This window comes from Pseudochaenichthys georgianus, chromosome 11 (assembly GCF_902827115.2).
Source record: "Pseudochaenichthys georgianus chromosome 11, fPseGeo1.2, whole genome shotgun sequence".
NCBI classification, from domain to species: domain Eukaryota; kingdom Metazoa; phylum Chordata; class Actinopteri; order Perciformes; family Channichthyidae; genus Pseudochaenichthys; species Pseudochaenichthys georgianus.
The window spans coordinates 1,928,131-1,955,108 of record NC_047513.1 but is presented as its reverse complement, the minus strand read 5'-3'; the positions used below and the strand labels follow the sequence as shown (position 1 = coordinate 1,955,108).

Here is a 26,978-nt window from a genome sequence, read left to right as displayed (position 1 = left end):
AAGCAAAGTGGATTTTGCATAATAGGGGACCTTTAAATCACAAGACCATGGTTAGAAGTTTTCCCTATAATAATTTAAAATAAAATACGCTAATATTATTATCCCTATATTGTTTCACTAGCTCCTACTTTATTGACCATACAGACAGGATTGTAAGTCGCATGAAACTAGGTATATTAATAGTTCATATTTTTATGATTGATAGCTGACTATTTACCATCAGCCAATAAGGTCTGTATGCGGGGGGCTGCAGTGGTTGAAATGCCAAACAAGGCTCCAAGCTGCCACACACACACACACACACACACACACACACACACACACACACACACACACACACACACACACACACACACACACACACACACACACACACACACACACACACACACACACACACACACACACACACACACACACACACGTTGAATCCATGTTTCATGACCAGCTGCAGTGCATACACACAACTATCAGTAGAGTTCGCTTTACGGTGGACCAGATATCCTATGTAGTGACAAGATGCTCCCCTGAGGTTGGTCATATGCAGTGGTGTTATTTAAAGTAACTAAGTACATGTAATCAAGTACTGTACTTAAGTACAGTTTTGAGGTACTTGTACTTTACTTGAGTATATCCATTCCCTTGTTATTTTGTACTTCTATTCCACTGAAACTAACGGATACATTTTGTACTTTGTAATGCAAAGATAAACACTATAACAGCTCATAAATCAGACTTCAGTTACTTTACAGATGTGGATGAATGATGTGAAATATAATCAAGTCCTAAATCAGACTTTAGTTCCACCTGGAGTAAATGCACAAGTACGGAAGAGGATTAGGGCCACATGATTTTCTTTTTAGGAGCATTTTTTTTTTCTTCTCAGAATTCTGACTTTGAAGTCAGAAATACCGGTAACTGTAGAACCAGCGAGAGACGTACACATTGCAGTAGGCAACAATGGAGGACGTGAGTGAATGTCTGCGCGCCAGAGGGGTCCAAGAGGAAACCATATTGCAAATGGAAGAACAAAAGTTGAGTTATAAATATATAAGTGTGTTTTGGGCGTTCGTAAAAACAACGAAAAGGCGTTAGAATATGAATATGAAATGCAGACATTGATGAGCTAGCAGCAAGTGCATTCACTTATATGCTATGCCCCCCCCCATCTAATTCAATAAATAATGGTTTAGTTTGTTGACACGCAAGTTTGTGCTTGTTGAAACGGGGACGACTGAACAAGAGCAACAGCCTGGTGGTTTTCATGTTGCTATAGAGATTTCATTAAGTGTGTTTAACAAGGCAGCTAGCAGCTAGCAGCTAGCTGAGAATCAGAAGGCTATTAACCATCAAAATGATCAAAATCTCAAACATCATCTCATCTAGAATGATGATAATAAGACAGTTGTGGTTGTGGGAAAAATGATATTGTAAAAAAATACACATGTTAGGAAACAAGTTAGTGAGGTTAACAGTAAGAGTGTTTAACTCTTTCTGGCTTTAAATTTTAAAAGCCGGATTTTTGTTCCTGCATATAAAGTGTTCCTGATAAATAAGATTTTACTTCTTTTTTTTTTATGAGCATATACTGTGTAAAATAGGAAGAAGAGTCTTAACCTTACAATATTTAAACAATGTATTTTCTTTTATTTTTTGCAGATTAAAAGCAACGTTATTGTCTGATGTACAATTCAACTGCCATATTACAACCCCTCCTACGAATACCAAATTGTCCTCTTTATATTCTGCATTACATCAGTTTGCTGCGCTGCTCACAACAATGCCTGCCGTGCCTGATTTGGATGACTTAATTAAACTATACTTACTTCAGACTTTCCCTAAGTAACGCCTTTTCGCCTTGTTTTCACGAAGAATTCTGACTTTTTTCTCCCAAAAAAATAAATATGTTTTTGTTCTGGGATTAAAGTCAGAATTTTCTCAGAACAAAACAAAAAGTTTTCATGTAATCCTCTTCCGTAATATGGTGGCCCTGGTCAAAACAAAATTTCACAAAACACTACAGCATTTCAAAAAACGCTACAGCATTTCAGAAAACACTTCAGAAAACGCTACAGCATACATTTTGAAACGTGTATTACAATTAAATCACGGTAAAATATGTTCATTTTGTAGTAGTAGTATAGTATTTGGATGGATATACGCCCCGCCTCCTCTCCAGCGCATCTTGTTTGAATGACAGGAGTAAACACAGCTGACAGCCGCGGTGAAACTAGAGCGATTAGAGCGATGCAAATATTCGGGGCTTTGACCGTGATTTAATTGTAATACACATTTCAAAATGATGCTGAAGTAACAACATACTGATACCGGTTAGTAAAAACCATGAATTCATGCTTTGACAAGTCTGCAGACAGACGGCAGAGAAACACCTTTTAAAATGCGTGTTTTCTGAATGGAGATCGGATCGATCCGGCTAAACTAACCTGTAGCTGCTCCGTCCACATTCACAACAACGTCCTACAGACAGAAATAAAGCAGCGACTGTATTCGCCATGACACAGGCAGTCTGTGGTTTGTCCAGTTTCTGAACAGATATGAGGAGCTGTGAGCTCTGTGCTATCGGCTGAACAAGAAGTGTTCTCCCTAAAGGAATAGGCCTACCCTTTCCGTAAAAGTTGAAATGTCGAAGTGTTTTGTGAAATGCTGTAGTATTTTGTGAAATGTTGTTTTGACTTGCACTTCAGGGCCACCGTACTTTTACTTTAGTATTCTTCCACAGTATTTCTAATTTGACTTGAGTATAAGATCTGGGTACTTCTCCCCTCTGATATAGTGTTCCCCACCCCCTTATTATAATTGTTGAATCCCAGCCATGATTAAATGTGAGCCTTGGAATGAGGGGAAACTTGAAATGCAGATTTCTTGAACCCTGGTAAGCCTCGTCCAGCCGCAGTCCAGCTGATGAGCAGAGAGAGGGGTGATGTTCATGGACAGTGAGGGAATAAGCCTCACTGAGTGCCTGGGTCCAAAGCCACATATGTTGTCTCATAGCACGGCACTCGGAGAGCCTCCTAGCGTTTCAGCAACAAAACGCTCTCAGCTCAATTGGTATTGTTTCTCTGAGAATATCAGGTGGAAAGAAGGCCTTTAAACATCACCCCTGAGAACAGCCTCTGGGTCTGTTCAACAGCTCAACCTTGAGATACACTAAGCTTACTTGTAAGTTGAATAAATGCAAAACTGCATTTTTAAATATGAGTTGGACAAATGCACACAAATCAAATCAGGTTTTATTTATACAACACATTTTTAAAACGATTTTTGGTCGAGCCAAAAATGCTGTACATATAATAATTACCTTACAGTAAGGACACTATAAAGCAAATACAACAGCACAGTTTGTGCAGAATATCACTGTGACAATACGACACCCTCTGTCCTCAGACCCTCTGTCCTCAGACCCTATGTCCTCAGACCCTCGGTCCTTAGACCCTCTATCCTTAGACCCTCACATCGTACAAGGAAACACTTCCAGAGAAACACCCACAGTTTAAAGGGAACATGGGAGAAACCTCAGGGAGAGCAACAGAGGAGGGATCCCTCTCCAGGACGGACAGACGTGCAATAGATGCCGTGTGTAAATCCAAGAGATAATACATTTGACAGCATATAGACCGAATGTTAGGAAATGCATGTGTCTGTAATAAGAAGACGAATCCACGAGGATGTCAGCTACAATCCTGTGGAAGCCATCAGGGAAGCAGCATGACGAGACCCAAGGCTGGACCGCAGAGACAGGTTCAGCCACGACCCGAAGTCCACGACTTAATCCAGAACTCAGGATAGAGGATCCAAGACACAGGACTACAGCAAGAGGATCAGCCTCGACTCCGGATCCCGGCGTAGATATAGATACAAAACAAGAAGAACGTTTGGGGGAGGCTGGGTTCATCGGAACATGCAAATACACAGACAGGCACACGCAGGGAGCAAGGTCCCCGCTGGTACGCGGTGACTACGGCATAACACTCCCCGGCCTTGGATAAGGCACATAACGAGAATAATCTTAAGCGTATCTACCAGAAGCTCCGCAGCATAAAACATAATATAGCATACACGCTTCAATTGCAGATATACAACTGCCTTTACACAGCTTCAGTGATCAGCAGCCATTGTGTTCATGACATTACCAAAAACAGACAAGAAATTAAATGGATAACAAAACGGCCTGAAAGGATCAAACCCACGGTAACCACAGCGTCCGAAGACAAAGAGCTGATCAATATGAAGTTTGAACAGCATGTTCAGGGTCGATGCTCCTCGCTGAGTTCTTCAGGACAGTGTGTCCACCCTCTCAACTCCATCGTTAAAGCTCAGCCTGCAGTCAGACACAAACTCAGAACAAACATGTTCACATACTCTACAGCAGGGGTCTTCAACACGTCGATCGCGAGCTACCGGTAGCTCGCGGGCAGTTTTTCAGTAGCTCGCCGCTCGATTATCGATTATAGCGTAGTAACGTTGCTTCTTGATTTTTCGGCCGCGGCCGGACAATAAAGTGTTTTTATTTTAGACTTGTTTCTATCACACAAATATAAAATTGGTCGGTGACGCAGAGATCAAGGAGCAGATGTGACAGCGGCACAGCGACACCACACACGGAGCAGTCTGCTTTATCCAGCAGCACCAGTCAGAACCAACGGCAGAATGACCCGCTCTGAATCACTCTTGCTATTTTCAGTTGATAAATACGCGTGTACATTTTGTGAAGGCAGGAGAAAGCTTCCGCGATCACCGTCTCCTCTCCGTTCCTCCAAACCCCGCCCCCCCTGAAAAATAACTACTAATAAGAGTGACAGGCTGATAGTGACCTGATAGAAACTTTATTATTCACTTAAATACTGAGATATGATGAAGCTAACTTAATCTCATACATTCATGGGATTTATGTAACAGTAAGACAGAGAACGTGAGTGTGCACCCACATGCACTATTTTTGTTTTTATAATGCTGTTGTAAATACTCCTGTTGTCTGCTTTGTTCAGACTTAAGTCCTGTGAGTGATGCCACATTCAGGACATTCAGTATCCTTTCTTTAACAGAAGACCGTGGCTAGAAGCTGCAGCTAGACTGCAGAAGCATTAGCTTTTTGTTTTTGAGGATGGAAAAATGTCACACAGAGATATATGGAGGCTAGACCTATACAATTGATTAATTATGGTTTATAATTTCATGTCAACACGAAGAAGAAGAAAAGATGGCTGAACTGTTCAGTGTCAATCCTGTGGAGATGGAGATGGAGGTTATAAATCTCCAAAATCATGTTCAGCTGAAGTCTCAGCAAAACTCACAACATTTCTGGAGCCTTGTAGACCCAGAAAACTATAAGAACATTCACCAAGCAGCACTGAACATGTCTGCTTTATTTGGTTCTGTTTTCATCCCTTTGTGAAGCAGCCTTTTCTGGCATGAATGAAATCTAAATACAGAACAAGACGATGAACATGTAAATGACTCTATTAGTGAACCTGAGTGGGTCCAGCATACACCTGTATGGTGGACTCCATGCAGCGCCCGTCATCTCACTGACTGTAAAAAAGAGTGAATGCACTTATTTTACACACGTGCCATAAGATGCTTGCAAGGTGGTGATTAAGGCGATGTATTTACTATGTGGGCCATAAGAAGAAGTGAAAACATTGTAATTTGCTCTTGGACATGTATGTGAATCTTCAGTGATGTACTTACTATGTTGTCCATATTAATATGTGAGAAATTGTCGTTTTCTTGGACCTTGATGTGAAGTTAAGATTTTAGATAAGCTTTAGGTATTGCAATTTCACACAAAAGTAGCTTAATTCAACTGATGAGTGCTATGTGAATAAATGTAAGCGATGCGATGCAAGTAGCTCTTGGCCACTTTCATTTTTTCAAAGTAGCTCTCAGGTGGAGAAAGGTTGGAGACCCCTGCTCTCCAGACTAGGGATGTGCATCTCCCTCACTGAGGCCGATGCGATGCGCATCTCGATACGTTGCCACGATACAGTTCGATACGATTTGATTCAACATTATGCGATACGGGGCGATACGATGCGATTCAACACGATGCAAAATAATGATACTTCAATTTGGTACGACAGAGGATTTTTGTTTTATTCCTTATATGCAGCAAATCATACATTAACAAAAAAGTGCTTTACATATTTGGTTCTCTCTGCTAGTGCTGCGCATCCCATCATGCTGTTGCTTTTTTACCTTTTTGACCTTAAAAAGCTCTCCAGAGTACAATGTTCACACCTCACAGTTAAACAATGTAAGGATGCATTGCCTGATTAACAATGTGCTGATAACAGCTGCCACAGAGCCATGCCCATACAGCTGCTGCCTGATGTGCTGAACACTCATCCATAGGCTGACTCACCAGTGAGCAGGAAGCACTGGTTTCTATAGGAACAATAAAGAAAACAAATAACCTTTCACAAACAGGTATTTCATAACTGCTTGCAGTGAGGAAGACATGTAAACTGTGATTGGCCGTCACAGGCTGCTAAACACCTCTCTCTGACAGAACACCTCTGAGTGATTTCACTCACGTCTAACTTCCAGGTTTCTCTGTTCAGCCGCAGACCCCATGTCGCCTCTTTATGTGCGTCGCTAAGTTCCTCGTACCACTTGTGTACTTTAAAGCGGCTCGGCATCGTTTACAATTTGCGAGCGATTTTTCAAGTTGACCGTCTTTCTTGAACAATCCGAAGTGTTGCCAAACGTTTGATGTGTAGGTATTCTTTGTGCGCTGTGTTTCTCTTTCTCCTCGACTTCCATGTGTGTTGATATCTGAGACTCTCGGCCTCCGTAGTGCGAAGCAAAGATCGTCTCTGCTGAGTGCTGATTGGATATGATATGAATGAATCGCTTTTTTACCGATGCAAAGACGCTACAATCGATGCATCGCGAGTTCGACCCAAACTGTAGCCGATGTGCACTCTCTCAACCGGTGCACTCGCATCGTGAACCTTTATGCCGGGGCACCGATGCCAATCGGTGAATCTTAACATCCCTAGTACAGACACACCACAACACGCCTGCACATACAGAACATGTGTATCCACTGAAGAGGCACGTCATCTGAAAGGTGATACATTCCATCGTTATGTGATGATATAATTCGTTGCTTTGCGTTGCAGTCTTTAGTATCTGAATCTCGCTTGTGCTCGTAATCGTCACATTTCAGAACACAAGATCCCCACCAGGTTTTAAGATTCCAATGTTTTACATATCACAAAAGGCCTTTAACAAATTAAACTCTGAATCAAATAGTTATTGGACTGCTTTGCTCTTTCTTTGCTGCACAAGGATGAAAACAGTACACTCCGTAATAAGTTGACCAGGGCTTTTTGGAAATTGCAATGAAATAAAGAAGTTGTGTTTTGAGAAATGCATTTTAGCAACTCACATACACCTTGAGTCTGTGCAGGCAGAACTTTTTCAATACCCAGTGCACGTGTGAAGGATAACGTGTGTACATGAAATAAAGGACAACAAATAAGCATCCGAAATGTAATCCAGTGTTCCGTTACAGCTCCTCTCAGTGCACATCGTCATAAAGTCATTTTCATTTTCACCGTCCTGATGGCACCACCCTATACACACATTTTCCAATAAGAATACATTCTCTGCCCCCCACCACCTCTCGGTCCTCCTGCGACACTCCCCCCTTCTCCTCCTCTTCCCCCCATCGCTCTTCTCCACACGGCTGCCGTGGCAACAGAGGGTGGGGAAGAGGAGGAATGAGTAGAGGAGAGAGACACAGTGACAGAGAGCGAGAGAGGGAAATAAATAGAGAGAGCAGAAGATTGGTGAAGATGAGATTGGAGTGTGTGTGTGTGTGTGTGTGTGTGTGTGTGTGTGTGTGTGTGTGTGTGTGTGTGTGTGTGTGTGTGTGTGTGTGTGTGTGTGTGTGTGTGTGTGTGTGTGTGTGTGTGTGTGTGTGTGTGTGTGTGTGTGTGTGCAGGAAGTAAAGGGCAAACACTAAGCAAATTCAAGCTGAAATCCGTCTGCATGTGAGGATCAACTGGTGTATCAATATCTCTATCACAATCAGTCACATGACCCCTCACACACTTTGGAGTTAAACACACTGCTGGAAACAGGAGAGTATAGCTTTCCAATGATATCCTTATTGTGTTTGTTCTCCAAATATTCAACAAATATGTCACATAACCGGAGATGGAAGAAGTATTCAGATCTTGTACTTGAGTAAAAGTCGAAATACCAGTGGAGTGTAGTAATACTCTCTTAAGTGAAAGTTCTGCAATAAAAACATTTCAAAAATGTTGATGTGTTAATCTAGGTCTCTGTATGCTGCTCTTCTACAAAGTGACTAAAGGTATTAAATGAATTAATATTCTGAAATGGACCAATGAGTACTTTTACTTTTGGTACTTTAGGGATATTTTGAAGCTAATACTTCTGTACTTTTACTTAAAGTGGACCTATCATGCTATAGTTGAACAATATATTGTAGGGCCATACCTATATAAAGTATATAAATATATATATTTTTTCAAAATACCAAACAGGCATTTAACCATGCCTCATTTAGCTCCATTTGCTCTTTCCAGCGCTGTTTTTGCAGGGGGTTGATTCTGTCAGCTGCAGCTGACCACGCCCCCCTGCAGCTGACCACGCCCCCCTGCAGGAGAGGGGAGCGTGCTTTGAGATCAGCTGCTGGGCTGTCAGAAGAGGGGGAGAAAAAGAGATCTCCGTCCTCGGTGTTTTATTCTTATATGATTGTTTGACATTTAGAGTCATTTTCAATTTGTTTTAAAGCTCAATAAATAACAAAGATCTTTGACCGGCACTTTTCTAATTTTGTCCGGAAGATTTCAACTTTAACGGACATCTTGACCGGCAAAGAACTGAAACTCTGTCGCACGGTCCCTGGTTCCTTGGAAGAGGCGCAGAGGTGGGTGTTTGTCATCTGCTGGTGGACTACCGGAGAGAATTACAGCGCTTGCCTCGACGGGAGGGATTGCATTGACTTACAGCAGCGGGAGCAAACGCTTGCCTCGGGAGGGAGAAAAAGAGCCACAGCGGAGAATAAACAGAAGGGCAACCATGCGCGTAGGGATGGGTATCGTTTGAAATGTATCGATTCCGATTCGGCTTATTGATTCCGGTTCTTATCGATTATACATGCAATACAAATGTATTGCACAATAGCTGTGCTTTATTGTAACTGAGCTATGCCTGTGGCAAGCTATTAACAGGCATTACACTCTGCCTCGTCTTTTTCTTTTTTAGTGTAGTGGAGCCTCACTTTAGAGCGTTTACCGCGACCCATCTTTGGTGTTATGAAGTGACTGAGCTCGTGAACTACGGGGGGGCGGGGAGCCTCGCTGCGGGGAAACTGTGGACCTCTGTCGCCTGTCAGCGCAATTTACATGAAGGGCGGTGCCGGCCGTCAGCGGCCCGCTGGCGACCGGCCGTTCTGTGATTCTCCAGAACACACAGATGGCCAATCCGCCGCTGGGGTGGCCGTGGCGCAGACGGACCCAGTGGAATACAGGGTCTACCGTGTTTATGAACCGTTAAGCAGAACCACAATTGTGTATTTTGGCATTTTCTTATCGGTTCTCATCTGGAACCGAGTTTCGGTTCCCAACCCTACATACGCGGGAAGTCTTCTTCGCTGCTTTTGTGGCAGACTACAGCACCACTTACAGGCCTGGCATATGTGCTACAGCGTCTCCAGCGCTTTCGAGCGGCAATGGCCGGCCGTGGCCCAACCCCACATTCCCCTGATAGGTGGAGAGTATTAGAGTATTCATTATTTTCCCGTCCCAGGAGAGAAGCTTGAAAGTAAGAGACCAATGGAGTCTCTGGCATAAGGTTCAAATGGGTACTTTATTTAAATATGGCGCGGTAATGTTACAGACAGAAGATGGTTCTGAGAGAGAGAGAAGCTGCAGCTTCCTCTCGCAGTCCGGGCCGTGAAAAAGAGACCCAACAAAGCTCCGTCACCTGACTATATATCTCATTTGGCGCCTCCTCTTCAATGGCGGCTGTGGTGACGTAGGGGCCTCTGGTCTTCAATGTCCGTTATTGCGCATAACAGAGGATTCAGATATTGTACATTCAATACATATCTTGACACGCCTTTTCTCCTCTTACTCTCTTTCATGACTTTTTATTTAATACATTTTAACGGCTGTAATCGCGTTTAGTAATACTGGAAGTACTTTACGGCAGTTATCATTTACGGTAGCCCCGGATGTCGTCATTGGTGCCTACGTCTATAAACAAAACGTATTCAAATAAACTGTACCTTCAATTAATATTCAGTAATAATAATATCTCAACGTCTATAGATGTAGTGTTAGTCAGTAGGTTTTGGTGTGCAACACTCCGTGTACATTCACATTTCTGGAATACGTAATATTAGCCACATGCTAAATGCTAACCGGAGAGGAAGGATTTTCAGAATAAAAGCTTGGCATTAAGATTGTGCGAGAACTTCCGTTTTTTTCAGAATAAATCAGCTTTTATGCTGACGGTATGTTTAAATTAAATTATGCCATAAAACATTGGTTTTAATTTCTAACAATCCCTCCTTACACACCTTTTAAGGTGTGTAAATAATACTGAAATCAATGAGTTCTTCATCTGAACTTTATACATATACATAACTTATTATAAAAAACATACAATCAAAATGGAATGATTCAATAACCTTCATCATACTACATTCAGTGTTAAGGCACTTGTTTTTACAAAGTATAAAATAAACAAAATATTTCGAATAGCACAAAGTAATACTACTTTGTAGCTGGTTCTTCATTCTAATGATTTCATCATTAGAAGTATCACATCATTTGGACATTCTTTGAACAATCTCATCATCGAACATCCATATCATTTTAAAAAATCTCATCTTTTACATCCATCTCTGTTTCTGGGGGTGGGTCGTCCTGTTCTGCTAGCATTTGTAACTGTCTCCTCATGAGAAATGTACCCTCCCTCCTTTCATACCCTTTAAGGAATGAAAGTAATATGTTCTCTAGAAGAGGCCATCGTGATCAATCGGTACGTTAGGACATGGAATGCAACATCTAGCCCTCCCCCTGCTATCCTTGTACCCTGGAGCCTAAACTCCCCCTGGGACTGGTCTCTTAGCCCTACTGGCTTTGGGGTGTTTCTCCGTGTTGATTAACTGCATTAAAAACATCACTGGCTGTGCTAGTGCACAGGTCCCAGCCCAATCCTGTGACAACACTGAGTACAAGGTTTTAGTTCCACGATACCACCAAACACCTACTCTGGGATACGGCACTTTAGACAGTCATTTCTGGGAGAAGATTTTGGTCAGTTACAACAGTTGTATAATTTCATCACTTAAAAGTTCCTACTTCAGTGCTTTGGGTGGTCTGTTCTAATGCTGTGATAAAGTCCCTGAAATCGTGTGAAAACCGGTGGAATATCAATAACGCATTATACTAATTCATCTTCAATTCTGGTCTATTCAAAGGACCATGCTAACTCCTTTAACAGTGTGTGGAACTTTGGGTACCCGAGCATGTAACAATTACTCCCTCCTCTATCAAGGACTTAGCAGAGGTCATTTCAACAATGATTTGTAGTTCAATTTAGGAATTTTCACTTATATGTTTTACTTTAAATAACATCTCTAAATTTCAGGTCATCACTGATTAAATGGATGACCATTAGGAGGTGGTGGTGTTTCTCTTTTAAAACTCATAATCTGGTGCTGTGCGTTCCCTGTGAAGCTGCAAGTAAGATTTAAAACATCTGCAGGGTGGGTTGAGTGACCCCTTCTCCAAAACATGCACCATTACAATGAGTGATCCAAGGCCCCGCATGTATTACTGCTTTTTTTCAAAATTAAAATGTTCAATCGCTCTTTGCCCAGTGTCTTTTAAAAACTATACATCTTCCTTATAAAAGTATCCTATGTCATCAGAATTTAACTTTTTTTTTTTTAAACAGAAATTGGTCAAACTAAGTTCACATTTTTGAAATTGGAAAACATTTTATTCAACATTTTGCGATTTATGAAATTTGAAAAATGTAATTCAAAATGTTGAAATCCATGAAATTGGAAAAATTAAATAAAAAAGGTATTATGCAAATTTCAAAATTCAGAATTAAATAAGAATGAAAAGTGTATGGTTTTGCCTTTGGAATAGGAAAAATAGAGATATGGTGAAAATCAAAATCTGCTGTGTACAGTGTATACTGAAGTGTATGGAACTATGCAAATGTCATAAACTGTGTTAGCTTCAATAAAGTGGTGTTTGAATATTCTACAGTCTAGGTTGAAAAACTATTAAGTAAGGTTTCTTATCTTACAATTAGAAACCACTTGCAATTATATTGCGTGTGTCATGAAGTATGTGTTCATTTATAACACTTGAAATTAAACTTCAGCATATAATTGTATCTTTAACTAAAATGTGTTGTATTTCTAATTTTACTCCTGTGATGTGTAAAAATGCGATTTGTTCAAACAACACAATATTACAAGAATTAAGCAGATACCATCTTTCTTATTCAGGAACTTAGAACACTGGACTCCATCCGTTTGTTCAACCAACACACAAAATATATATAAATACAAACAATAAGTACCGGCTAAAAACACATTAGTATCAGGCATGCAGAACAAAGAAAGGAAATTCTTACCTCCTCTTTGGCTCAGAACAACGCCACGTGGTATATCTGCTTATGCTCATACATGTAGGTTTGTTTAACATTACATTAGGCAGTCATTCTCAGGAGTCCAACTTACCAGTCAGACACACACTCCTATTGTTCACTATGTAATCTATTGAAGATTTTGAATAAACAGGTACTTCTTTACCTTTCTGTATGGGCCCGAGTGTATGTGTGCCACCATTGTTCAAGCTCCTTTGAAAACTGCAGCTGCTCTCCTGGTGTGGCGAATGATCACGTCTGGGATTCACCAACTATCACGGCCCGTCCACACAGCGGAGTGAGTTGACGCTTGCCAGCGGGTGTGTCTGACACTCGACCAACAACCAATCACATGAATCTCCCGCCCCTAGCACACAAGCAGCGTTTTGATTGGCTAGAGCTTGTACTGGCATATGATTCGATTGGCTGACGCTTCTGCCGAGGCGTCAAAAGTTGAACATTGCTCAACTTTTGAAGCCAGCAACGCCAGCAACGCTCCGCTTCCCAAAATGCAGTTCGGCTAAAAGTGACGTCACCCCATTCAAAGTGAATGGGCAGAAGCGTTGGAAGCTTCAACGCACACCGCTGTGCACCAGGCATCAAAAAATCTTGAAGCTGGGCGTGTCTGAGGCATGCGGGTGAAGCGCAAGTGTTACATAGTGATGTCACCATGTTCAGGAAGTAAACAAAAGGAGTCCAATGGAGTCGTTTCAGGCAGGAGAACACATGGATTTTAGCCTTTGCAGATCATGTACATGCACACAAACCTATAGATCACTAAAGGAAAGGGAAACCTGTAAGGATGTGCAGTTTTCCCTCCTTCTGCTTCTCTTTTTGTTTCATGTTTGTTTGTATCTGTCTGTCTTCCTGGCTGGGCGTGGCTGACCTACTTTCAGTTTCCACCAATTCACCTCCGCAGCTGCTACTCATCTTCCTGATTATCTACTCACCACACCTGCTTAAGTACCCGGCTTCCTCATCCAGTATTCACCAGTTCGTCGTGAAAGATACACTGGTAACACGTATTGATTGCTAGAAAGCTAACCTAGTTTCCAAGTCAAGTTATATTCTTAAACCTGTATTTCTCTGCCCAGAATCCGTCTGCTACTCTGCCTGCCACGTCCAGCCAACACCACCTCGTCAGCGAACCTCCGATTATCTTCACTACCAGCTCCAGCCTGCTCGCTCTATTGAACTCTGATTCCCCGGCTCATCTCACCCGTGTTCCGCTGCCAATCTCCGAACCCCGGCTTCAGCCTGCTCTCTCCGACATCCTCCGGATCTTCAACTACGGACCTCCACTCCCCCCCCCCCGTAGTTATTCCCAGATCCGGATTATTAATTCCACATCAGTATTGTTTGAATTTTGAGTTGGAAATTAAATTATTTTTGCTTCCATACTCACGTCTCCTCTCTTCCGTGTTTGGATTGAGGGTTCAGCCTGTAAGCGCTCTTTGAGCTTAACAAAACCAAACATGAAAAAGCAGACTAGGGCCTCTTTCAAGTATTTTCAACAACATCACTTGATTCTGATGAGAGGTGCAGTGATGAAAACAATGAGACAATGAGGTGCACATCCTGAGCACACTGAATATTGAAATAACCAAGATTTAAACACATGTATTATGTCCCCAAAAAAACAAAAAGCCCACTCACAGCAGGAGAATGGTTTGGTGACTCAATCCTCTGTTTCCTGCCTTCTCCTCCTCTCTTTGTCAGTCTGACTTCCTGTCTGTCCTGCTGCTTCCCACCTGTGACCAGGACACAGGTTGCGTTCGGATAGTTTAAAAATCAGCTCCTAAGTTCTAACCCTATCTCCTATTCCTTGACCTCTGAGTGAAAGGTCACGGGATTAAGGGATAGTGGATAGGAGAATTCAAAAGGACTTAGGAGAAGAGACTGCGGTACTTTAGAGAATCGAATGCACTTTCACTATCCGACGTGTTTATGATGCGCCAGCGGACGTCAGGAATATGCGTCTGCTGCTGTGGGGAAACCATGGTAACTACAGTTTTCTATAGCGGACTACAACATGGATGTTCAATAAGAACGAGGGACTCATCTAGAGACTCTGCACCGTGCTCTGATGCTGCTGCTTTGCTTTATGAACGTGGACAACAGAGAAACATATTCTTCAGGACCAAAGTTGGAATTGAAATAAAAAAGGAAAGTGAATGGGACTTACACCCACATCCCACGAACTGCACCGCTCCTACGCCACTTCAGGACTAAAATACCTGAGATCCACGCTAACTGCTTTTATTTCTCGTCACGCAGGACTCTCTATACCTTGCGATCAACGTTCACGTGTTATATATAACTTTCCTAACATGGTAAAAAATATGCATTGTATACTCCATTCAAACTTCAAAAACACTCTGAAACGCCTACAGACAATCCTACAGGGCCCTGCTATTGTCCGAGGCGTCTAAAAGTGCTTGTTCCCGACCCAGTGTGGTCGTCTGAATCCTTCCACAGCTCATGTTTATTCGGCGTCGAGATCACCATTTGTTAGGAGATTTAGTAGACAACTCGTCCGCTTTCTTAAATCTCCTTGCGTTCCTACACAAGCCGTTATCTTACAGGAAGGAAACCCAAAGCATACAAGTAACCGTTTAACAATAATCCACTTTAATGGTAATATACAATGCAATACAATCAAATACATTACCATACACAACCATATCGTATCATGTGTAATGTCAGGAGTTTGGCCTACTCCTGGCTCCTGCCCATAGGCCGCCAGACCTCCAGTCCCAGCAGCACGAGGAGAGAGAGGCCGAACACAGCGGGGTTTCTGTCTATATCCCTCGCTGACCCAAGGAGGAGTTATCTGCGCCTCCCTTCCAGACCAGTGATTGGCTGCCCAAATTATCATCAACACCCCACATCAGGGTTGACTGTATGTTAACTCCTGACCTTCCCCCTCTTCCTGTGTCCTCAAAAAACCACATGTTAGCAGGCCCAAAACCAGCCCAGTTTTCTACACAAATAATTTTCAAGCTTCTTCACAGTTTGCATGAATACATACAAATATTTCCTTACAATTCCCTCTTTTGCACTCTTAAAAAAGAGAGTGCAATTTATACAAGGCACTTGCAAAAAACTGCATCCTTGTCTGCTGAGTCTCCATACTTTTTATTCTCAGTGTCCACAGTGAAGGGCACTCCGTCCAGGCTCTCGTTGCAGATGACGCAGCGGAAGCAACCGGGGCGGTAAGACTTCCCCAGGGCCTGCATGTCCATGATTAGATGTCCACCTGCGTTGCACTTGTCTGCAGACTGCTGGAACCCAGAGTACAGAAAGTCCTCTTCACAGAAAACCCTTCCTGCGTCATAGTAGAACGCCTTCCCTCTCAGCCTTCGACTACAGGCGCTGCAGGTGAAGCAGCTGTCATGGTAGAGGCTGCCCATAGCTTGGCAGGCCTGGCTGGCTCCATACACCGTCTTGTTGCACTTAACACACACTCCTGTTTCAGCGGAGAGTGGAGTCCCCTGTGCCATCCTGGCTTGCCGTGTCTTTGTCCCCTCTGATCCGCTGACGGCGGCTTCCGAGTCGATGCTGAATAGATGTCCTCCCGATCTTCCTTCTCCGGTCCGATGATGATGCCTCCCGGGACGACTGCTGGATGGATGATGGATGTCCTCGAGGTCCTTCTCCTCCAATCCGCTGATGACAGCATCCGAGTCGACCTCCATGACGAGAGCCAGATCTGTCCTGATGTCGTCTAGGGTCCTCGCAGGTGTTTTCCCCCGCCGCACACTGGCTCCGCACAGTGGTACCAGTTGTCCCCCTTTCCTTGTAGGCGGACGGCCTGGGATGTCCTCTGGGTCACTCGGTCGGGGCCGGAGAGCCTGGGGTTGACAGTCAGCCTCCTGCGTCTCGGGTCCCTCTTTCGGCGTCAGCAACCTGTGTGGAGAAATCTGATACAAATCCCTCAAGCCTACGCTCCGGGCTCTGGGGCCCTCGGCTGTTTGACCCACCAGTGCGTGGCAACTTGGAGCCTGTTGGTGGGGTGTCTTACAACAACCGACATCGGTGCACAGATTTTCTAAATTAATTGTGCAGCTTCAGAATCTTAATACTTGGACTGTGCCAACTAAATAAGAACCCCAACATCTTTAGGTAAACTAAATAACATATTTCAATAGCTCTGAATTTCTGACAAGCATCTGTATTTATTTAAATGAAATCCCTGAGATCCCATTAAAAATCTAAAAATATGATTTGAACTGCTAATGTTTCTGGTAAAGAAACACACTAATCTTATGGATTCAAAAACAACCAAAATCACAATACTAACAAAGTGAATGGCTTCCTGTTGATACTGCTTCTACCCGTCAGTTCTTAGATATTATCCTACTAAAAAATGAATACAAAATTCCAACAAACTGTCATCAAATGTCTTTCTATTACAAATGTAGATGAAATGTATATCCCCATAATGACCTAAACAATAAAGTCTATGGCTCTTACTTCTTTACCAGGCTAGTTACATGATGTTGTCTGTTGAAACATTACTCACCGGTCAGCCTCTCCAGTATTCCATTCTGGACTTACATCTCTCTGGCAGCCCCTTGGCCACGGATTCTCTATCTGTGTTACCTGCTATAACTCAATCAATATTAGAGACATGTCAACATTCATCAAACAGTCTCTTATCCCCAAATATGGAGCAGGTCAATTCTAAAACTGTCAATCAATGGTCAGATTGAACAATGGAGTTGGGCAGCAGGTTCCTTTCAGTCCCTAAATGAAAAATGTACATTGTAAAGTTTACACTCCCCCTTTTTTACACATTCTCTCATGTGTAAACAAAAACCTGTATGGGAAGAAAACCTTCAGGTCATAATGGATTATAAGACAATACCAAACATTTTTCCCAGTAAACACTTGAGAGTGTTTCTCTCCATCATTCAGTCCTAAAAGAAACAGAATTCCAAATTTCATAGTTTGAGTTTCACATTCTTCAAACCGCCACCTCCTGTGGGAGTGAAACATCATGAAGCAGATTAGATACGGTTTCCCCTTTTGTGCAATGTTAGGAAACCTCTCATTTCACACATTATTATCACACAAAAATAATGTGTTAGTCCAAAACATGCTTGATTAGTCATCGTTTTAAATCATGCAGTTGCACTGATCAGGTGCAGACATACACACACTCACACTCACACTGTCAGGTTGTAAAGTCAGGTTTGGTCAGGTTCACCGCAGAGTCAGTCATTGACAGTGCCTTCCCAAGTTACCCTGTCGGTCAGTTGGTCTCAGTCTTTTTGGCCATGAGTCGTGCTCTGCAGAGACTTTGATGTTCCAGCACAGGCCAGCATCCTCCGTCTATACAAATCTGTATATATGGAGCGCCATCATTTATTAATTCACAATTACAACTATAATGTTCAAGATATCTCCAACCCCTCCTTGCTGTTTCCCACATTCCCTGAAAAGTGTCTAGCCAAAAAAATGTCACTTCCTTATTGTACTATTACTATTACTGCAATTCATTTACACCTAATTAGTATTAAAATGACTAATAGATCTATTTCAGAAACATGTGTACATCACTATCTTGTGTCAAAACATTACTAGGATCTGTACAGCTCTGCTATTTATTCCATAACTCATTCTATCAATTTATCTTCAATTCTGGTGCACTTAAAGAACAATGTTACCCTCTTTCACAGTGCGTGGAACTCTGGGTGTCTGAACATGAAACCAGTACCTCAAATTGAAATACTATATTTTGTTTAGAACCAGCTTTCCCTTCAACATGACCTATATAAATAAATATTTATCTGATCTTATAGAGCTGTTACTAAAACTCTCCCTTTGAACTGATCAATACTGTAACAAATTAAAACACTACCAAATTCACACACGAATAAAAAGTCCAGTGCATACTTCCTTCATGCCCCCCCCCCTTTTTTTATCAGTGTGTATTAGACTGATTTTCCACTTCCCTTTAATAGTTCCCCTCTTTTCCGCTATTTTTATTTACCACTTGACTAATTTATGGTCCATACATCTTCTTATCTTCACTTATTTATCAAGTCAATTCAAGTTCTCTACAATACATTAGTAGATACCTTGTGGAGTCTTCACAATAACTAATCCCCTCTAGGATATGAAATCCATTCATCTTCAAGCAGATACTATGTCCTTATTTATGTTTTGTTCACGATAACAATGGTATAACAACCACATGTCATCCATTCTGGTCCACCTAAAAACCAATGTTAAACTCTTTAGCAGTGTGTGGAACCCTGGATGTCCGAACATGCAACCATTCCTCCCTCCTTTATCAAGGATTTAAAAACAGAAGTCATTTCATATTTCCTATGGTAATAACTATGCTACAATGGTGAAATCAATTATTTAGATTGGAATACTATATCTGGCTTGGCACCAGCTCTCCCTTTAACATTATCCATACAGATAAAGATTTGTCTTATAGAGTGGTTCCTACAACTATCCCACTACTTTATTCACACGTGAATAAAAATGTCAAAGAATATCTTGTTAACCTGATGAAAAGATTGAAGAATATGGTTGTACTTTGTCATGTGGCCCCCTTTAACCCTCAGTGTGTTCTCATTTTACTCTAATAGTTTACTGCTACTTTTAATTTAATAAATCTTTCTGTCTTTACGTATTTATGCTTTAAATGTGCGTTTTGTGAATAAGTGTGTTTATGTGTAAACTCACTCATTCCCGTTTTCCTTTTCTCCTCCTCTGGTTTTCTCAAGCCGTGACCCCGGCCTCCTCACTTCTAATCGACCATGCCAACTCCTCTGATTCTGTGTTCTCTTCAGTCCATCAGCTGTAACTTCATCCGCTGTCAGCCATTGGCCCAGTTACATCTGCATGCCCCATCTTGCACTGCTTTGCATTTTATCCCCTCCTTTACAGTCTCCCTGCTGTTTTTATGGACGGCGGATTCTGCTCTCATCGCCCACACTTTGCTCTTGTGCTCAGCTTGGAACTTCATGGTCCCGTCTGAGGGACCGATGAGCGTAGATTTCTGCCCGTCTGGTTCTGGATGCCACAGGTGGAGATAGTTCTGGCTGCAGTCTTGTTGTTGTCATTTCAGCTCTGGTTCTGTGTCTGTTCGATGGAGAAGGAGGAGTTTCCTGTTGGGTTAGGTCTTTTGTCTGCTTGGAGGGTCGGGATCGTAGCCTTTTCTAACTCAGAGGGGGAGTCCAGGTCTCGGGACGCATTACCTATAAAAAATCTAGCACACTGAGGTTAAATAAATCCAACCCTTTCCACTCTGACTCTTTGTAATCATACTATCTGTCTTAATTGTTAAATGCCATCTAAACAACGTAATTGATGTCTACAAATGATATTACAAAAACTCACTCTAAAAATTGTTTCATCCATTGCCACATATTTACCCAACATAACTCTTTCAGGAAACCATTTTCTCCTATACATTGAAAAACTTACATGTTTCCAGCATCACATATTCCACACACTACGAAAGAACATCTACATATTTTCTCCAATATTTTAAGCTAGTTTCTATAGCAAGATTATCATGTGTGACATAATAATCAGATGTCTTGTTTGCTAACCAAGAATATTAAACTTTAAAATGTCTTTTGGCCAGTTGAAGTCCTGCTTACTTCATCCTTAAACTCTTCTTTAATTTGAAACCAAAAAAGGTCTTCCTTCTCCACCATGATCCTATCTCTATATCAAAGTCCAGACAAACTGATGATTTATCTTCAGAAACCATGAGGAATGACTCATAAAACACTATTCTCCCTTACTTCAGTTCTAAATCAAATGAGCCATACAGGAAACCCCCTTTAACCACTTGCTTATCCTATTATTTTGATCAAAGTGGTGTTACAAGCAGGTTAGATCTGTAATGAATTAAAAATCAATATTTAAGGATGTAATATAAGTTAAATATATTGTTAAGCAAATTGCTGTTTTGTTGTGAAGGCCTCTCTGGCTTTTATTTTGAAAGGCCGTTCCGGAACAGCGACAATCGTTCTAATGCATTAACTATAGTCGTGAAAGAGACAAGGAGGGGGAAGGAAGCAAGCAATGAACTGAAAATGCCACCAATCCTGTTTTAACGTGATGGCGAACATTGAAAACCGAAGCGGGCATAAGCACCTCTGCCATAACTGACAAGCGTTCAAAAACCTTTCTGCTTATCCCTTATGCTACTACTTTTTGTTTTATTCATAACCTAAAAATACAATTGTGATGAATAGCTTGCTTTTGTATCATTACATTTACCAACATAAAACAAGGTCTGTACTAATCAACAATGACAACCTACAGACAGCTCATTTAGTTAAATATACGCAATATATTGACTTCGCTTTTATTTATCTGACTTAATTAACGTGCTTTCCCCCCTTTCAGCCACTAGATGGCAGCAGCAGAGCACAAATGAGCTTCACTCTTCTGAGCGAATGTGTGATTATCACAGACAATCGGTCACACAGATTATTCAGGTAAAAATCACACAGATTTATTCCCCGTACAGTTTGTCCGGCTTGATAACGTGCTACATATGTCGTCACGCAGGACTCTCTGCCTACCTTGCGATCAACGTTATGTTTACGTCAGCCTTTCAAATTAATTTTTACAGACAAGGGAAACGGGAGCCGGTCTCGTCACAATGTAGGTGACGTTAGCGCTCTCTCCCAAGGATTTAACAGATAAAAGTCCGCTGACACTTTCGCTTATTTGGTCTTGGACTCTTATTTACCCCCAGTTTTAAACGGCGGATCGATCTGAAATATCGATCATCCAGGTTCCGTCGTATGGGACTTACACCCACATCCCACGAACTGCACCGCTCCTACGCCACTTCAGGACTAAAATACCTGAGATCCACGCTAACTGCTTTTATTTCTCGTCACGCAGGACTCTCTATACCTTGCGATCAACGTTCACGTGTTATATATAACTTTCCTAACATGGTAAAAAATATGCATTGTATACTCCATTCAAACTTCAAAAACACTCTGAAACGCCTACAGACAATCCTACAGGGCCCTGCTATTGTCCGAGGCGTCTAAAAGTGCTTGTTCCCGACCCAGTGTGGTTGTCTGAATCCTTCCACAGCTCATGTTTATTCGGCGTCGAGATCACCATTTGTTAGGAGATTTAGTAGACAACTCGTCCGCTTTCTTAAATCTCCTCGCGTTCCTACACAAGCCGTTATCTTACAGGAAGGAAACCCAAAGCATACAAGTAACCGTTTAACAATAATCCACTTTAATGGTAATATACAATGCAATACAATCAAATACATTACCATACACAACCATATCGTATCATGTGTAATGTCAGGAGTTTGGCCTACTCCTGGCTCCTGCCCATAGGCCGCCAGACCTCCAGTCCCAGCAGCACGAGGAGAGAGAGGCCGAACACAGCGGGGTTTCTGTCTATATCCCTCGCTGACCCAAGGAGGAGTTATCTGCGCCTCCCTTCCAGACCAGTGATTGGCTGCCCAAATTATCATCAACACCCCACATCAGGGATGACTGTATGTTAACTCCTGACCTTCCCCCTCTTCCTGTGTCCTCAAAAAACCACATGTTAGCAGGCCCAAAACCAGCCCAGTTTTCTACACAAATCATTTTCAAGCTTCTTCACAGTTTGCATGAATACATACAAATATTTCCTTACAGGACCCCCATACATTATCTTGTGCCCCCTTTGGGATCGGGACACCAAAGGCGGTCCTCTGGGGTCCACTGTTTGCCACTTCAGTATTCATTTATAAAAGGTTAATGAAGGGTTATTCTGCGCGTTAGGAAGTAAGCGTTGGACTCCCAATGGGTGTCAATCAAATGGAGACTGTTAGCAGCTGCAGTGCAGTCTGGGAAAAATGTCAGCTCTCCTGACATGTGATTAACAGAGGCTGTCACCACATTCACAAGTCTGTTTTTCCTGTCCGTCTCCGAGCATCAGCGTGAGTGCCCCCCCCCCCCCCGCTTCTGTATGTAACTGTAGAGGTGCTGACAGCTCGGGGAATTATAACAACTCCTGTGCACAGCACTGTAACCGTTTGTATACAGTGCATCCAATGCACACATTCAATTATAACGCGAGGGAGAACTGTTTTCTCTAATTATACTTTATAGCAGTGTTTTTTTTAAATATTCTTCCCTAATTCTGGGTTTAAACCACTTACCACACGCTAAGAAATGGAAGACAGGAGCAACTAGGGCTCCACCATTACCACGTTTCTTTGAGACTGAACAGGAACATTTACCGGCAGGGCAATTAAACATAAAGACCCTCGTGGACGTGGAAATGGAAGCCAGATAGGAAGAGAATGATGCACTTATCCTGGAGTTGAATGACGTGTTTGACAGGAGGACAAAGGAACGTTATAGAACTGCTGTTTCAGAACATGCCAGCTACAGTAGCTACAGCAATCATCTGTGTTATTATATCCAACACTCAAGATGTGCAGAGACTTAACACAGGGGCGTGGCCAGAGGGGTGGTCTGGGTCTTGTCAAGGACCACCCCCAGAACCATAGGCGGAGTTTGACATTTGCGCTTGGAGGGGCAAACCTTTTTTACTGACGTCAGTACACAGTCCCAACTATTGCGTCGGGTGCTACGGATACAGTAACAATAAAGCCAGCGTTCACCGCACTGAGTATGGCTTTTCCACATACGAATACAACTCGTCCCGTCATGCACGCCTCAGGCCCGCCGTACACACACACTCATATGGAAGGGGCGGTCTCTGCCCCCAACAACAGTGGGTCATAACACATAACTGTGCACATCTTATACTTATTTGATAACTACTATATCCCTTTGTTACTTGAACACGCTACAATATTATCAACCAGTGTCCTACTTAGTGCAGAAGTAGACGCCTTTTTTTACGTTCCGCATATATGTCCACTATCCCCTCAGGTGACAGCTGTGCAGTTATGTCGTCCTCAATGTGAAGAACCGCAAGTGAGGAAAATCTTGTTCCTCCCATCATTGACCGCAGCCAGTTCCGAATTCTCCTCATTGCAGAAAAACTTCTCTCAGAGGTGGCAGATCCGATGACACCAGTGGCGGCGCCAGGGTATGGCTGGGGTAGGCTACAGCCATACCAAGAAATGGCTTAGCCCTACCTTAGCCCGACCATGAAAAAGTATGTTAAAGTAAGCAATAGCATGTTGAGAACACGGATTGCAAAAATCTACCGGTCGTGTCTACAACACACAAACTGATCCTGCTGTAACAACAAGTGCACGTTACTACTGACGCTGGTTGAGACCATTCGGGCTTATGCTAGAGGGGTGCAAGGAATAGTCGGGGAGTTTTATACACTAAAGGTATGGACATTCTCTCGCGTTATAATATCAGCGCGGCCGCGGTCAGATCAAAATGCCTCCGAATGCAATTTGAACAGACCTACAGCCAATCAGAGCAACGAAACGTTGGGTCTGCTGCGTCATGCATTACTGATATGTCGATACGTCACGTTCACAGTCCCCAAACTCGCGCCGAGTAAATTGCAGACAGACAGCAGAACTTCTAGGATTAATTGTATATTTCGGATGGATAGATTTGTTCTTAAACGCCCTCGCATTGAGGTACAAGTCGAACAGGTGCCAGAGTCACACGACCCACCTGAAGAGTGAATAGTGAGTTTTGAATATATTTTGTAGTAATGGGTCATTTGAAAAAAATGTTTGTATGAGATACACAGGCGACCTGTTGTGTGCTGTGTCTGTCTCTCTCTGTTTACCTGTGTCTCTGTCTCTCTCCCTCACTCTCCCCCTCTCTCTCCGTGTCAATTCTATATGCCAAATTGTCTTGTTTCTGCCGCTGCGTAGCATGTTGTAACAACGTGGAATTAGCCGAATATGCTATTGTATTGTTTAACTCACACCTGTTGTTCTCGATGTAATTTAGCTGATAAAAGGAGACTAATAAAAGCCTCACACGTGCGTTTCACTGTCAAGGGGTGCGATATAGCGTGTATGTAATTACATTACAAATACTGACTTGAGCCCCACCACTGTATGGGTTAGCCCTACCATAGATTACCCAACACAAATACTCTGGCGCCGCCACTGGATGACACTGATGAGTCAGTGCCAACTGGAGCATCTTGTATGAATTTGGATAGCTGTCATTTTTAACAGTCTTTCGAAGATGCTCAAGTGCAACAGGTGCGACAGCAGAGGCTTTAACATCTATTACAAATATTGATATACGAAATATTTGTATAGAAACAGTTTTAGACGTAGTAATGCTGTAACATATTTCAGCCAATGCCCCCCCGCAAAATCTGCCTATGCCCAGAACCTAAGTGGCCACCACAGGTGCCACTCCTGCAACGTGGTTCGTCAATAACAAGTAGCAGCAGTTATTTTAACGACATCATAACTTGTCGTCCCTAATGTTATTTTTCATATATTTTCAAGCTTTGCTGTGTGTGTGTGTGTGTGTGTGTGTGTGTGTGTGTGTGTGTGTGTGTGTGTGTGTGTGTGTGTGTGTGTGTGTGTGTGTGTGTGTGTGTGTGTGTGTGTGTGTGTGTGTGTGTGTGTGTGTGGCACGAGCGCATTTTGTGTGAGTGCGCACCAGTTACGGGGATTGCTGTTGTTAGCATCTGGTTAGCTAGCTATGCTAAAGGATATAAGAAGCTGTTCTACAAGAAGGAGAGGGAGAGCTCTCATGTCAGACTGAGAGGCTCAGATAACTACAGCTCAGTGAGGTAAGGGACTCTCAGGGTTTAGATAGTTAACTTTAGACTAAGTTATCTCAGTGGGTCTCAAACGGTTTGTTCACCATTTAGGTAAACAAATATTTCCAAGGCACACCTTTATATATCTATTATAGTTATACAAAAATAACAGAATAAATAATAACAGGTATGAAATCCTACAGGACAGTAAACCCGAAATACAGTTAAAACGGATTTACACACTTTTTATACAGTAACCTACGTATAAAATATGTTGCTGTTTGGGTAGTACATTGGTCTATTATAGAGAGTTTTAATTCATAATTTACATTTCATATTCTTGGATACTTTATTGATATATACAGTATATTTTTTTAGAATGTACAATTGTCGATTGTTACTCGATCCAAGCAATGCCCCTGTCTTGATCTTTAAAAATGAACATGTGAAGTTGCTTCTTTTGCATTTGGGCTGTAAATAATATATTTTCTTGAGAGTAGGGCTAACATTTTTACAGTTTTACTTTTAACAAGTGATTTAAATGTGCCACCCCGCTCTGAGTCTGTGCGACAGATTGGCAACCCCACCAAAAAAATTGTAGACCTGCCCCTGGCTGAACATATCCCCAAAAAATGAATAAAACCAAAAAAGGGACATCTGCAGGTTTTTCAAAATGAATCTTTCCTCCGAAGCTGTGAAAGTAAAACTGATGGAAAGCAGAGCTGGGGTGGATCAGACCGCAGCAGAGTACAGGCAACAGGAACTCTTAACATAAAGACTTGAATCTAACGTTCTGTATCCATGCAAGTCAAGGCAAACACAACTGAACAGAACACGTTCCTGTGTGTCAGCCTTGATAAGAGCTGTTCAGATTCTCTAGATTAGGGGAATTCAACAAAAAAAAAAGAGGTCCAGTTATAGAAAATGTCCTCAAGCAAAGGTCCGGAGCATCATAATGTCTAACTTGTGTTGTGAATTCACTTTTCTTTGCGGCTGATGATGCTGACAAAGGTATTTGCTTTATTTTGTCACAGTGCTCTTCTTCTAGTTTTCCCTCAAGTAAGGTTTCAGTTACGGCACTCCAGACAGCCCCTCCCTCAGGAAACATTCATTAGCAGGTTGTTGGGCAGTGATGGTCAGGATCCTGGTGGACTGATTGGGCTCTGACTGCTTATTTCCTGGGACCTCCATTCAGAGCGGGGATGTTTGGTCCAAACGGTGTGCTTTGTCTCATGGTGGCGTTCCATAGGTCGCCACGGTCTCTGAGCGAATGAGACACACTGTCTGTCTCCCAGGGGGCAGGAGGGACATGGATAAGTCTGTCCATTCTGGGTTAAAGCTCCGTTTGTCCACTTTTCTTTTAGAGAGCGCCATGTGTCCTTATTCTTCTCTCCCTGTCTGCAGCTAAATTGTCTGTCAGTCTTCTCTTCCTGTCTTTTCGTCTGCGCCTGTTAAAAAAATCCCTAATGAATTGATCATAGGTCCGGGTCCCTATAGGTCGCCATCTGGATCTGGACTGGTCCGCCTGTTTGTGACCTTTGCTCTAGATGAGAGGAAAAGAGCTTCAATACTGTGATATTGTTATTATATCAAACAATTCTACCCAACGAACTCTAATTAAC

The 26,978-nt window shown here is 42.4% G+C and overlaps 2 protein-coding genes across 2 annotated transcripts in view; one reads left to right on the top strand and one right to left on the bottom strand.

The window, feature by feature from the left end:
* LOC117454804 (glutamate receptor ionotropic, kainate 5-like) overlaps positions 1 to 26,978 on the top strand; it is a 403,890-nt gene that overhangs the window by 106,397 nt on the left and 270,515 nt on the right. The gene's annotated exons all lie outside the window — the stretch shown is intronic.
* LOC139434737 (LIM domain-containing protein 1-like) lies at positions 15,683 to 17,776 on the bottom strand. The gene is made up of 2 exons (XM_071204719.1): positions 17,201 to 17,776; positions 15,683 to 16,726 (listed from the first exon to the last, which is right to left on the bottom strand). The coding sequence occupies exon 2, from the start codon at positions 16,371 to 16,373 to the stop codon at positions 15,759 to 15,761; it is 615 nt and encodes a 204-aa protein (XP_071060820.1). The 5' UTR covers positions 16,374 to 16,726; positions 17,201 to 17,776; the 3' UTR covers positions 15,683 to 15,758.